The sequence below is a fragment of the Tyto alba genome, unplaced genomic scaffold (genome assembly GCF_018691265.1).
Source record: "Tyto alba isolate M040663 unplaced genomic scaffold, T.alba_DEE_v4.0 Super-Scaffold_2, whole genome shotgun sequence".
In the NCBI taxonomy this organism is placed as follows: domain Eukaryota; kingdom Metazoa; phylum Chordata; class Aves; order Strigiformes; family Tytonidae; genus Tyto; species Tyto alba.
The window spans coordinates 24,347,971-24,362,999 of NW_024881282.1; the positions used below are offsets into that span (position 1 = coordinate 24,347,971).

Here is a 15,029-nt window from a genome sequence, read left to right on the forward strand (position 1 = left end):
CAACTTACTTTTTTTTTTCTGTTTTTTTTTTCCCAATCAGCTAAATTAATCGCTTTGTCTCTTATGTTTATTTTAAGCATGTTCTCCCAGTGCCCCAGTGCAAATTGCTGAGCTATCCTTTCTTTCACATACGTACTGAAAAATTTCTTAGAATATTTACAGTTCAGAAACCTCATCAGCAAAGATTTAGTGTAGAGAATGTGACCCCTTCTGGGGTGAAAGAAACTGGAAGTGGTGCTGTGAGCCCAACTAGAAATGAGCCTCGGAAAGGAGGTGGATTTGTATCTGGAAAGTGTCTGAAAAATTTTTAGCACAGTGGAGTAAAAAAGACTTTGAATATGTGCATTCTCTCTACTTTAAGCAAAAGAAAATGAGAGAAAAAAAAAAAAAAAAGAGGATAAGAGAAATAGTCAGGAAGTTATTTTAATTGAAGTATTTAAGAGTATAAGAACAACAGTACTTGGTAAGGCCAACAGTCAGTTCAGTGTATTAGCTCCACTATAAACATTTGTTTAGAGACATCTTTAAAAACAAGAAGGCAAGCACAGAGGGATGCTTCCCCATATGGTCTCCTAGCTCAAGCAGTTTATGAATCAAATGTTTTTGAGTCAGAGAGAATCTGTGCTTTTATTAGCCATCAGGGGTTTTTTCCCCTCAAGAATTCAGTCTAAATCAATCTCAGGATCTCAACAGTCCTCAGTGCTGTAGTGCATACAATAAGCTTTGAGGTCTTGTTTAACAATTTATAGAAATTCTCAGAATTTCTATAAATGATACTCCCAAATTTTTCAACTCGGGATGCATAAAGTCTCTATACATAACTGCTCTGCCTTTCCTCCATGTGCTATTACTTTGATTACAAATGGATGTAGCTACTTGTAGCCTGTCTTATTCTTTGTGGCTACAGCTACCTTTCACATCAACCTTATCTGGAAATACAGGCATGAAGTTTTGGGTGGATCTGGCTTCCAACCTGAGGAGTTTGCTCCATCCAAGAGAATAAGATTGATCTTCAGTGGAAATCACATACTCAAGCTGTAAATCGCTGAGTGTGATTCAGAGTTAATGGTGATATCCTTAAATGATAGGTACAAAATTAGGTGGGATTTGTATATTTGTATGTTATATAGTTATATACCTAAACAGCTCATTTCTGGATGCTAATCAAAAACTGGGGTGTAATTAGATCACAGATTCACTGTGCTGGGGAGATGATGTTGATATCAGAGTGAGCAGTTTTACTTCTGTGTGAACAAGATGGATGTAGTTGTGTGTTTGTGGCGTCTCTTCAGGAGTAACATTTGTATCCTGGATCTTTTCAGTACTGCACTGTAACTCATGTTGATTTATTTGGAAATTCATTTTGGACAGAGTTTAATAACTTATTTTCTTCTCTAGATAAAAAAGGTTGCAATATATCTGTGTCGCAATAACACTATTCAGACAATGGAGGAACTGCTTTTTGAGCTTCAGCAAACCGACCCAGTGAACCCAATAGTCCAACATTGTGATAATCCCCCATTTTACCGTTTTGCTGCCAGTAACAAAGCCTCAGCTGCAGCGTCTGGTATGACCTAAATATACTTTTCAGTTATGCTCTCCTGCTCTTTTGAGTCTTATCTCTTTGAAAAAACTGTCTCTTACTATTGTACCCATTCACATCTGTGCATATATGAAGTAGAAGTTTCAGGACCTTGTTGCACATCTGAATTACAGTTCTTTTTGATTCCTAATGTTGTAAGTGTTTTGTAAACATACACTTAGTTGTCTCAACTATTTTAATAGGTTATTACCAACGTTTGGTGCTCTTCATGGCTCATATGAAGTGGTTCTTCTACCACTAGCTTCCCAGAACAAGAAGTCATCATAAGTTCTGTGATCACAACAGATACATCAGAGCAGCAGTTTCCTGAAAATTGAGAGCCTCGACCGTGTGGCAGTTCTGTTTTCAAAGGCCTGATGCTATTTCCAAGCTGCAGTAGCCAAAGATCCTTAAGAGACACCAATCCTAAATTTAACCTTGTCAATGTTTTGCCAAATTACTGAAAAACAGTAGGTTATGTCTGAGAATGATCTTAGTTTAAGGAGTGGAAGAGCATCATTCTGTTAATCTGCACCTCAAGGAATGTAAACTTTACACCGTTCAGCTGTGAAAGCAGGTCCTGGTTTGCAGAGGTAACAGTGGTCATTCATATGCACAAGTACTTGCAGGATGATCATTTTGACTGTGGCTGCTAAAAAAAATTAAGTCATGGGCTTTTATTGCTTTGCAAATGTTGTCTGCTGTATGTAACAGGTGTTCCTATTGACATCCCATACACAGGAACCACCTCTAGCAGTAACACTGTTGTAGCTGGACAAGACAGTTTTGCTGATGCAGAGGAGAACAGAATGGTGAAAGAAACTGATGAGAGGTTTGTGGTTGTTTTGTTTTTTTTTTTTTTCCCTGCAATAAATACATGTTTTCCTAGGCAAAGGGTGAGATGTTGAGCAAACCATTTTAAAATGAGCATATGTAAAAATTTTTAAAAAAAAGCTATTCACATGATTCTAGTTGCTGACTGTTGTCTAATAATACATTGCATAGGAACATCTGTTAAACCTGCACTGAATGAATTGTGCTAAGTAGATCATGGCATTGTAGGAATTACCAGCAAAGGAGAAAGAAACTCTAGAATGTGTAACAAATAAAGACTACTAAAATCTTTATTAAAATCACATTTGAGCACACCTTTTGATTTTATGGACAGTGAGTAAAATTTAGTATGCAGATTTGTATCCGTGACGGCTTAAGGGCCGTCGGATACTCAAGCACAGATGGATATGTATTTCCTCTCTCACTGAAACCCTCTCATTTTTGTAAGAGAAGTTGGAATGACTTCTAATAGCATTAATTAGTGAGTGTATTAGTATTATGTTAATCTGTTGTTCCTGATCATCACTATTATCACTTTAGTAGTCCAACCCACCTTCCATAGGTTCAAGGCTTAGAGACAATTGCATAAGCAAACTTTTCTGTACTTCAGAACCTTTGAATTGCTTGCCTTCTACATGTTATAAGCTTGAATAGTATTTTGTCACATTAGTTATGTCTGTCTGCAAATTTAAATGTAAGTAAAAAACAGCACTCTTCTTAGTACTAAGTAAGGTTTCAAACTGATAGTAAAGAGGATTTGACTCAAAGCGATGGTTTTCAGCATATGTACTAGAAATGTACTTAAAAGGAAGATAACCCCATTTTTCCTCAGGATTTTTTATGGGTATTTAGTTATATGTTAGGGTTTTGTTTAGTTGATTTGCACATAAATTAATCAAATTTCATCTCCTACTATATTTTAAATCTAACGGTGTTTTTCAGGGTTTCTTGTCTTACATAAATTTTAAATGTGACTCCAAAAAGGTTTTTGGCATTCAAACCTGCCAGAGACTGTATAATAAAAATGAAAGGAAGATTACAAAATTATTATATTGGTATTCTGATTCCTGCTGAAACACTCCTCAGAAAAAAATGCAAACTAATTTGCCTGAATTCATTGATGGCATTTACATCGTCAAAGACACTAGAAGCTGTAAGTGCATCTGCACTTCAAAACCAGTGTGTCAATCTTAGAATGTCTGTTAATATTGACTTAATGTGTCAAGACAAATTAAATAATGTTTACAGAATGTAATAGATTGTAAACAAACTATACTCATAAATGTGGGCTGTTTTTTTAATAATACAAAGCTAATCAGAGGATACCTATGTTTTTATGTTGATGCAAAATGGTGTAAAATGCCCTGCTCTCAGATAATTTCTATGACCTGTATTCTTCATTTATTTCATACAGGATTGAATTAAACTCTGCATATTTCTTCACCATTTTGCCTTAACTTTATTCACCTTTTTTGATGTCAAATAAGTATGTCAGTAATTGTCAGTTTGTACACATTTATTAAGAGAATTTATTAAAATACAGGAAAATCAGATAATGGAAAGACAGAAAATGGCAGAATTAAGATGACTCATGATGTCTTTCTGTCACCTCCACAATTAATTTATTGTGCCCTTATGAGGCACATGTGTTTGGGAAGAGCATAATACGTCAGTGTACAGTTAAATACCCTGCAATAATATATATGGATATTAGTAAGAAATTGCATTGAATGTTGCACAGAGAACCTTCTGTCTTGTTTCATTTGATATAGTTGTTCTAACATTATTTATTTATATATTAATATTGTAATTAATATATAAATAAATTATTATTCTTTGTAATTCATTTCCTAGCTTTGCAGAAACAATAAAGTTTTTACATCATCACTTGTGTGTGAGCCTCTAGTATGGCTCCTCTCACTCCACTTCAGGCCTGATTACGCTGGCAGCACAAAGAGATGGAGGGAACCAAAGGAGATCACCAGTAAATGTTAGCTTATCGTGGCTCTGTGGCAGATTTGAGAACAGCTGTGAACAGTTTGTTCTGACTCTCATATACCTTAACTCCTTTTCTGGATCCGCTCTGACAGTTGCTGGATTTTCCTACTGAAGGGTGATCTGCAGCAGCTTTTACTGCTTGATACCAGTGCAGGCTTGACTTTGGACTGTTCCGTCAGTTACTGCTTTAGCAAGTTGCCAGAATTTTACCCATGAACATGGGCTGTGACAAAATACTAGCTGCGAACAGCTTATATCTGAGTTCAGCCTTAGCAGAGTTTCTTGCTTCAAGAAAATCACACATTTTCAGCATAAGAATTTTCCCTCTGGTAAATCTTAAAAGCTTGTGACACAGGAGCACACTGTTAGAGCTTCTCAGAAGCTGGCTGCAAAAATCTTCTTTTGTGGAAAGGAACAGCATTACATTCACATTGCTGTCTACTCCCATATAAACATGCATGTTTAAGGAAATGCTTTTTTTGTCGAGTAGGCATACAGTCCTGTTGTTTAATGTCAGTCTGTATTTTTAATGAAGATTTTTCTTGTATTTGAAGGTTCAGTAATGTAATCAGAGCACATACCCGACTAGAATCAAGGTACAGTAATAGCTCCGGAGGATCTTACGATGATGACAAAAGTAAGTTCTATTATTCACTTTGATGAAATCTCTAGTGTTTTGGTGGGAGAGGGAGACATTCTTATGACTGGTGCAGGCTGTTTAAGTTCTGTATAAACAGTAACGTAGCATCACCATACAAGGAGTGTCCTTATTTTACCTTCATGCCTCATCTAATTAATTCCCTTTGTTTAGCCTTGGCTCAGTCAAACCTATTTAAAGGTCAGAGAACTTCACAGAAGGCAGCAGCAGAGAATCCTCCAGACAGTAACACCCTGAGCCTTCCATATATGTCAAGGCGAAAGACTTCCAAGAGCTTTACAGCAAGTGAATTGTCTCCTTTGCCAGTATTTCCCTCCAAACTGAGTGCTGTTGTATGAGCATGAAGGAGAGACTCAGAAGTTTCCAAAAATGATGTCTCATCTCCTCTTCAGCTTTTCCCTGCTGTTTGCAACCAGCTTCTGGCTACACTGTCCAAACCTGTGTTGGAGGGGAGAGTGAGATAGGGCTCCTGAGCATGCTTCTTGTTCTTTATGTATTTCTGCTGAATGGACATTTAGCAGAATAAGTGGACATTTGATACTCAGCAGAGATTCCAAAGAAAACCAAGATATTTCTGTCAACTACTGAATGACAGTGTAAATTTTAGGAGTTAGATGGTTTGACTTCATTTCTGATGTGAAATGTAAGGAAGCCGATCTACAGTTTTCAGTTAGGCCCTAACCAAACATAAAAAGGGCAAGACCTTTTTACTGACTATCATCTCTGGCTTAATAAAGTCAGGTCAAATAATACAGAGGCTATAAAGTCTTGTCTTGGTGCTGCGGACACCATTTTGGGACAGTATTTTGACATAAAGATTTTATATATTCTTTAATCAAAGTAAATTTTTGGCAATACTCTTCTGCAAAATATGGAAACACTGTCAAATACAATAGGATGATTTAACGTACATCAATGACTATTCTTCATAATTACAAAGCACAGTGTATACAAAATATTGTGTATGTACATACTGCAGTATTTAAATACACAGAAAAGTGCGCAGCATATTAAACTCAATGGGTTTTAGTACACTTGTTTTCCTTACGGCAGCTACTAAAAATTCTTCAGCAGATGTTAATTGGAACACTAGCGCTAATCTGATCTGCATGAACAGTCTTTCAGAACAAAATAATGTTCATATTATCAGAACATTCTTCACCAGTTGCTGGTTTTGACAGGAGCTTAGAGTAATATAAGGCTAAAAAATACTGATAATTTTCTTTGCTCTTTTGGAATGGCTCTTCAAGCCAGTGCCCAAATGTTTTTTTCCTGCCTGTCCCTGCAAGCTTTATGGTACTGTGAATACTTACACAAGGTTTGCTTCTCACAGGGGTTCCTTCTGCAAGTATATGAATAGATGTAAAATAAAATACATTTTACTTAGCTACTGACATTTATATAGAAGTCTAAAAAGAAAGGGTAATTCTTATACCATTTGTCATTCTACAAGATAAATAATGCAACCTCCAGTAAGAAAGTGCAACTTATTCCCTCTGGCAGGCAGCCCAAGCTGAGAAGGAGTTGGTGGTATGGCTTCTCCAGCCTACTTGAGCGTGTGTGTATTGCTGACGATATAAATAGGGAACACAGCTCTGCAGCACAGAAACTCTCTTGTTCAGGCAAAGATTGTATGTTAAGGTGCAAAGTCTTTTTTTTCTCAGTTTGCACATAAACCTGTGAAAACATGAGTGAGGAGCTAGGTCTTAGTGCGGAATTCATGAAGCAGTTTTATATGAAACACTTAAATTGGTAGTCATAAACAGTGACTGTGCAGTGCTTTTTATGTGAGCAGCATCTGGCAAACATTATCTGGTTAACCCTTAGAATATGAACATGTGAAAATACTATACTTTACTATATTATTAGGTCAGTTCATTCTTCTTTATCTGTGACTAATAAATCATCCTCCAGAGGATGAGAGAAATAAATAGAGATCTAAATCATAAAGATCTAAAGTGGTCCTTGGAAGACTAACACTGAAGAATAGGAATGATAAAGTTGGCATTTCAGCAATAATTGGAGGAGCAGCTACTGCACTGAAGATCTCCTGAAGATGTGGAAGCCTGAAGATTTTTTGTCAGAACCAAGAAGTGATGGGCACTAGAAGAAGCTAGCTCTGATATTTTGTAGACATCAGAGCAGTTTTGTTTCCTGTGGCAAAGCCAACAAGCATCAGACAGACACATGCTGTTAAAAAAGGAAAGTGCTGAGAGTTTCAAACCTACCTAGAATGCAAAAGTGTAACAAAAAAACAGAGCAAAAAAAATAATGCTTTCATTAAAAATCCACAAAGGGCAATGTTTGGATAAATGTCAAGAACAGGCCTGGAAAGGATACTTCACATGGCAGTGTATCACAGGCAGCCAGACCTGGGAAATAAAAACTGACCAATGGGAAAATCAAGAAGAATTAGAGGGAACAGAATACAGGAGACATGAACAAAGCCATGCAGCTGAGAGAAATAGGAAAGTGGTGGAAAGAACTTACTTAACCCACATCATTGCAGATAAACAGGTGGAAGAAAACAATCTATTCCTTATTAACATACAGCAGCTGTCATACTGAAGCAAAGCTAAATACATCTTTGAGAAATTCAAGAGATAATTCATCCCCGTTGAAAGAAAATTACCCTGAAGATGTTTTTTTTTTTCATTTCTTATGCCTCCTTCCTAATTCAGGACATTTAACTTCTGCCTTTGTAGCATCACTCAGCAGGGCACTGGTGAGGAGTTGCAAGAATGTGTCACTGGTACGCAGCTCCTTGCAGCAGATGGCTTCTGACAGCAGCTTCGTTGGCTGAACTGTTCTCTCATTTTCTGAAGAGCAAGTCTGTTGCTTGGTGCTTTGTGATCTGTATCCAAAGCTACCAAGTGACAGCAGGGATTCAGCTGTAGCTTCTACCACTCAGTGCTGGCTGCCTGGAATCTGTTTAATTTCCAGCAGAGTGAAAGAGGGATTAAAAATGCGTCACTTGTTATTGAACACAGGAATTTGAAAAACTCATGTCTTCTTATCACATTATTCCAAACAACTCAGCTGATACATTTGCATAAACTCTATTTTATTATTTCTCCACAACGGGTAACCAGACTTGGGTTCTATGCACCCCCTTTTAATGCTTTTCCATGCAGATGATCCTGTTTCTCCATATACAAGCTGGTTATTGAATATTGTTGAAACCAAACAACCACATCCCCTGCCCATGCCTTACAATGGAGGATGTTGGGCACCGCTTGTGGACTACCTCCCAGAAACCATCACACCCCGGGGACCCCTTCATAGGTGAGCCGTTTCTCATTTTGACATTTCAATCAGTGAGATGCTTCCTCTTACTGGTTGACCAGCACCAATCCGACCGTCCCACCACTAAGAACATATGAAAATCATACCTTCAGTTTCTGCTGATTTCCAGTGCTAAAATCAACATGCAATGAAGGCTTGCAGTTCTACCAGATTTCTACCAGAAAGTCTATTTACAATCTAGGACATCACTTTCTGATAAAAATCAGACTGAAAAATTAACTAAAACAGAAAAGGAAAATTTCTCTTTCCCAAGCTTCTGTGGCTGTAATTCACAGAACTTTTTTCCCCCTTAATCTTTATTCTAACTAGGCTATGCATATTCTGAAATTCCTCTTTTACATAATTTGTATTGACAGTAATAGTGTTCTTTTCAGTAATGGGCATTTACCTGCTTAATACTGTAACTAAGATGCTTCAGCATTAATCATGTTGAGAAGAAATGGCACAGATTCAAAAATGTAGAGATTGCTTATTTCTTCAGAAATAGCCATCGTATTACTGTTTTCCCATCTCCAGGAGGTTTCAAACCGATACTGTGATTTAATTTCCAGGTGTAATATTGCTGTCATCTTCATGACTGAGATGGTAGTGGATCATAGTGTGAGAGAAGATTGGGCTCTTCACCTCCCTTTATTGCTACATGCTCTCTTTTTAGGTAAGACTGACATAACAAGAAATAAAGTATAAAAGTACTCCTGTCCTTTTAGTTTAGTTTTGCTGAAGCTGTAGAATTGTGTGTGCCTTATGTTTTTAATTACGATTTCCTAAAAAAAAAAAAAAAAAAAAAAAGCCTGAGACAATTACAGTCTGTGAATTAGTCTCAAAACTTCAAAGCTTTTGAATATTTTGGCCGGTTTCACCCAAATTTGAAAGGTGGGTTGAAATTTGATGATGACTGACTTCCTAAAATATCTCAAGAATACCCATAGCCCTCCCTCTGGAAGAAAGGCAGTGCTATCTCTTGCCTTTGCAAACATATTAATGTAAGAGAGCTGAGATTACTGTACTGCAGAGATAGTGAAGATAGGACACAGACCACTGGAAAGCAAGCTTCATTAATTTCACTGCTAATGGAATACTTTATCATCAGTGTCTACCCTTATATACCTGAGCGTAGAGGCACTGCTTTTCCCCACAGTTGTGTCTGTTCTTGACCGTGACACAGTTCAACTGGAGGGTGATTCCTTATCCTGTCACTTCATATTATGAAAAGTGAGTGGCCTAATTTTTTAGCACACAAGAGTATTTAGCATTATAAAGCCATTCCCTAACTTTCATGGTTCATAAATAATAGTTTTAGTTTTCACAAATAAACACATCCAGACACTTGTGAAATAAATTTCTTATAACTGGACATTGCAGTCCACTTTTTATTCAGTCACCATAGTTACCACAAGGTCTATTCACTAACAATCTTAGAGGAGTCTGTTGTTCAGCAGGCAAAAAAGATGCAGCTGGGAGGTGACAGTACAGTGGTAGAATATATGTGATATACTTCAGTATATAGCTGAAAAAGATATCTCATTCTCCTTTTCTGCTACTCTGTTAACAACTGTTTTGCTTGGGTTTTTTTGATGAAATAGGGTTTTTTTTGAAATGCACACTCATCAGATACTCAAGTATTGTATATTAGTACATTGATTTAAACAAATGCCTAATGAAACACAGGAATAATAGCCAGGACTGTGTTGGATGGGACTCCCAGTGTCAGTTTCAATACAACATTTCACATATATTCTTCACTTAAAAGTTAAATCTATTTGGTGGCTGCCCATAACAGTTTTGTACTTCTTTTTGCTGTGAACTTTCTAAGTGTAAGAGGGAGCTGAAAGAGAACTGGATAAGTGTTTGAATCAAATCAATAACCATCGACTGACCAAACATCTTTAGTATGATCTACAACAAGTGTGAGAAAACCGGTGCCTACATATAGAAATTCTCACAAGAATAGCTGAATAACTTAAGACAAGAGTAGTATGCAGCAGTGTGGCCACTTCAGTTAAGACAGCTGTAAGGAGCCATCAGGGAGCCATGCAAATAAACATAGGCAGAAACAGAGTTATGATATTAGTAATCATTATAAAAATATCTTTACTAATTTGTTCATGCAATAATGTTTCAACATTACAGTTTTTCATAAGAAATAAATAGAAATTTATACATACCATCTGAGACGGTCCCTTGGTTAAGAACGCTCAATTCTCAAATGTGAAATTAAAGTTAAATGTAACAGGTAAGAAAATGTAACTGGTTTAGTGGTAACTAAAATGATATCACAGCTTTGAGGCTTCAAGTTCAGTTTCTCTAGAGTTGTTATACTTCCTGTGGAAAATTTTTCTGTTTTGTAGTGGAGCTCTGTTGTGATGTTGTAAGGAAGTTATGCTACACACGTTAGCCAAAGGTATGAACGTGATTGAAAATTAAGTATTTCTGTCCTGTTGGAATGCAAGCAGGCAGATGCGTCTGACCGAAAAAGAAACTAGAAACTGGTATGGTGGCTAGCCAGAGAGCCTATATCCTTCCATTTATTGGAAGGAATGAGAAAATACTGAAATGAAAGACTTCTGCAATGTATGTGTTAGACTATTGGATGGTTTGTAGTACTGGTAGTGAAGTAGAGAGACAGACGGTTGGTGTGAACCTGCCTGTCTCAGTAGTGCATGAAAATCACTGCTGTTTAAAAACTCTTTTGCAATGAGTGTGAAATGAGTTGAGCAGCTAGACTCCTTTCCAATGGAAATGTGTCCACATCACAGAAGTTCACCCTCTCAGGAACTCTTCCAAGGTAAAGAAGGGCCCAGCTCTGGACAAGCATGAAAACTGAACTGTCCTTCTTACTTCATAGTTAGCATATCTATATCAATATTTTCATGAAACCTTAGGGTTTAACAGGATTTCAGTCACAAGTGCTGCTGATGTAGAATTTATTTTCAACTAAAAGAACTTTTTATATCCTTTTCAGTGTATGTTAGAACAGGGTAGGATGAGTTCATTATATCCTGGCAGGTGGAAGGAAATGGGGAAAGGAGAACAGGAGCAGAAAGGTGAAGAAGCTGAAAAAGAGGTGGGCAGGTTGGCCATGGTTCTTTTGGAGGAGGCTATGAACAGATGAGTAAGACAAGGATCACAGGACCTCCAAAGACCTGCCCATAGGAGCCAAAACCACGTTGTTCAGACTATGGAAGTATAAGCAGCTTAATTTTTGCAGGCTGGACAAGAACCAGCGTGATTGGAGAATATTAGAAAACACCTGAGTTGAAAGACCTGCTAGCTGCTGCCACTTAGAGTAATGAAGGAGCTGCTTTTTAGAGGAATGTACGCAGAGAAGAGGGGAGCTGAAGAAGAAAACAATTCCCTTTTTCAGCACTAAAATTGCCCCTAAATGGAAGAAAGTATTTTTAAATATCCTGAAAGATAATTGAAAAGAGATTACTACCACAGAGTGCAGTTTATTTTACGAACATCTGTTTCCTTCATATTTGTAATTCGTGAATTATTCAGGTTGTGTTAAAATCTAACAGCAGCAGTGCTAACCAGATCAGAGTCTGTCAGTGCTCGACCTTCAGTTTCAGTTCTGAACCCTGAGATAGTGGCTAATTTCTCATGCTACTCACTGGTAGCTGAAGTTCTTTTTCAATGGATTTTGTCCATCACTTCCATTCTTAATTAATCAGTATCTGCCTCTTACAGCTTGCACTCGTAAAATTGATGTCTGTGTAAGAAAGCCAGATAGTGAGGTGAGCAGTGTAATTACAGCCATCACCCAGAATTTCTCAACTTCAGTGGTTTTCCAGCCCTGTCAAATTAAGACTGCAGTGAGACAGAATGCATAAACTTTTATTGCCAGACATTGTTTTGTATCTCCTGTAAGGGACCCCAGTCTAGAAACTAAATATACACATACATTTAAATAAAAACACAAATAACTGTGTCTGGAAATTCATCATCTTTCGTTTGTTTGTGCTGTTGCCAGGATCTGCCTTGGAATTTTTGCTATTTCTGGAATGTGAACTTGTTTATTATTACTTCATACTCAGTGATTTCTGTAACCTTTTCTTTTAGGTCTTGACCATTACCGCCCTGAGGTCTTTGAACACAGTAAAAAGTTATTGCTTCACCTTTTGATTGCATTATCTTGCAATAGCAACTATCAAGCCATTGCATCAGTGCTTCTTCAGACCAGAGAGATGAATGAGACCAAGACTCTGACAGTGCAACCAGCATACTTACCTGAATATCTTTATACAGGTAATAATGCAAAAGCAGAAAATAATATTGCATTATACTGTGAGGTTTTTGAAAGTAGGCTGTCAAGGTTACTTTCCTAAAATTTAAGTTTTGACAAAGTAGTAAAATGGCAAATACGAACAGTTCCCATTAATATTAATTCCATGTGAACTACCCTAGAGATGCACCCAAATTATTATTAAATAACTTTTCATGACAGTGAGAAAGCTATCTGGTGTAAGACAAAATATATAATGTAGAATTTTAAACATTAATACGGATAATAACTTCATAACTTCCCCCTCAGGGAGCCAGGACTACTTTAAATGAGGGCAATCACTCCTCAACCTTCAAAAGAAATGAATATTCCAACACAGGAAGAGCAGCAAAAATGTGCAGCTCAGATTTTCCATTATTAAATAAAATTTAACATGATATACAGCCTCCTTTATATCACAGATACACTTAATTTCTGCCCTGAAATCTCTTTCTGCATTAGGAGGCTTACTTCAGACCTCTGCTGAGTTCTGTTAACTTTGAGCAGTTTACCTATTTTTTAGGGGTTGAGAACAGTGAGTAGAAAGCTGCTAGCTAAATTTACTGTTGTCATGTAATATTATTAAAAGCAAGCGTATTGTTGAGATTTGAAGGAAGCATAGAACCATTGTAGAGTTATGGAGGTAGGATTAGTTGTCTGAGAAAGGATGAGGGACTTTACCATGCAGTGAGAAATGAAAAGGAAAGATTATCAAATTAGTGGCATTTCCATGGTTCTTTAGGAATATAACCAAAAGTAATAAATAATTTGGCTTTATAAAGAAATTACTTGATAACTGATTATTACTTTTTTATGAGACACAAAAAAATATCTTAAAGCAATGAGAAGAAGGGATATATATTTCAAATTAATTAATTAGTCTGGCCATTGAGGTTTCATTCTGAATAATGTCTATGCAAAATTACCTCACATGTGAATTTCATGGTTTGAGTAGTGTAGATCTCTTTTCCAATGCATGTCCACAAGTTACTAAATACAGAATAAAATTCTTACCTTAAAATTATATTACTGCTTTTCTGCCAAAATGAAAAACTGTTTTCATTCTGGTGTCTGTAAAACGTAATTGGTACCCTGTGTCTGGGCCTCTCAAGTCCAAGAAGTTATCAAGACTTTGTATTTGGACTCTTTTTTGAGCAGCTAATATAGAAAGTGAGAGTATGGGTGAGTAGCTGTAGCAAAGAATCCTAACTGAAAATACTTCAACTCAGGTTTGTTCCGCATAATGTCAGGCAACTAAATTAAGAGTCTCCTGACCTGCAATGGCTTTTGTCAGTAGAGAGGCTTCCCCTGCTCCCAATCTTCTCGCAAAGCCAGTTTTTCTGTTGCAGATACAGCCTAAGATGACTAGCAGTCTAACCTTAAGAAATCACGTCTTAGTTTCTAACTTCAGCTCAGAAGTTGTGTGGTAAGCTTTTGATCTCGCAGAATTCGTTACTCGGATGCTTAATCTTACTGCTGAAAATATTTAGTATGAGTAGTCCAGTGTTTATGTTTACTACAGGTGTTGAACATAAGCCTTAAACATTTGTGTCTTGGTTTCCATTACATTTGTAAAATCAGGACAACATCATTGTCCTAAACATTCCACCCTGCAGAGGTTTTTTTCCTCATCAGACTAGCCCAGAGAAGTGAGCTGAACTTTGCGTGCACTTAGCCAACTTCAAAATTCACTTTACAAAAAGTCAAACTTCTGAACGTTAAATGCCCTGAAACGTCTGCTTTTCAAGTACTGTAGCCCTCATGCAGTAAAAAACAGTATCTTGACTTCAATATTTTTCATTTCATATTGGATTCTGCACATTTAGAAACACTGTACCATTTTCACTCTCATTGGCGTTTGTCTGCAGGTTTTCCTCATTTCCCAGTAGAAGGTTTCTGCTGCTGACTCTGAAAAGAGCTGCTTGGCAGACACAATTTCATCCGTAACACTGGTCCAACAGTGCATTCCATCTTTATCTCCTCCCTTTTGGCTGGCAGGTGGCTTTGACTTTCTGCGAGAATACCAGTCATCTCCGGTGCCAGACTCCGGCTTGAGCTCCAGCTCCACCTCCTCCAGTATCAGTCTGGGAGGCAGCAGTGGAAATCTCCCACAGATTACACAAGAGGTTGAGGACATGGACACTGCTGCTGAAACAGATGAAAAAGCAAACAAATTAATAGAGTTTCTGACAACCAGGTAATGGAGATAAGCAGAGGATACGTTCATAATTGAAACACGTACTTTCATGTCTTCTCTGCAATTATCTGTAGCAACTTAAAAGACTCAAGGGAAAATGACCGAGCTTTTATAGTAATTACAGACTCCAATTCCTCTTTTATTGATACTTACAGAAATAGGTAGATACTTAAAAGCACTACAGTGTCAG

At 37.2% G+C, this 15,029-nt stretch overlaps 1 protein-coding gene across 6 annotated transcripts in view; it reads left to right on the top strand.

Annotated features, from left to right (window-relative positions):
• Nucleotides 1-15,029, top strand: part of FRY (FRY microtubule binding protein) — a 247,097-nt gene that overhangs the window by 182,371 nt on the left and 49,697 nt on the right. For all 6 annotated transcript variants that reach the window (XM_032982793.2, XM_032982794.2, XM_032982788.2 and 3 more), the window contains exons 34-40: nucleotides 1,399-1,567; nucleotides 2,324-2,414; nucleotides 4,969-5,051; nucleotides 8,207-8,357; nucleotides 8,930-9,033; nucleotides 12,441-12,626; nucleotides 14,641-14,839. In XM_032982793.2, coding sequence (XP_032838684.1) covers nucleotides 1,399-1,567; nucleotides 2,324-2,414; nucleotides 4,969-5,051; nucleotides 8,207-8,357; nucleotides 8,930-9,033; nucleotides 12,441-12,626; nucleotides 14,641-14,839 — 983 coding nt within the window. The remainder of the gene's footprint in view (nucleotides 1-1,398; nucleotides 1,568-2,323; nucleotides 2,415-4,968; nucleotides 5,052-8,206; nucleotides 8,358-8,929; nucleotides 9,034-12,440; nucleotides 12,627-14,640; nucleotides 14,840-15,029) is intronic.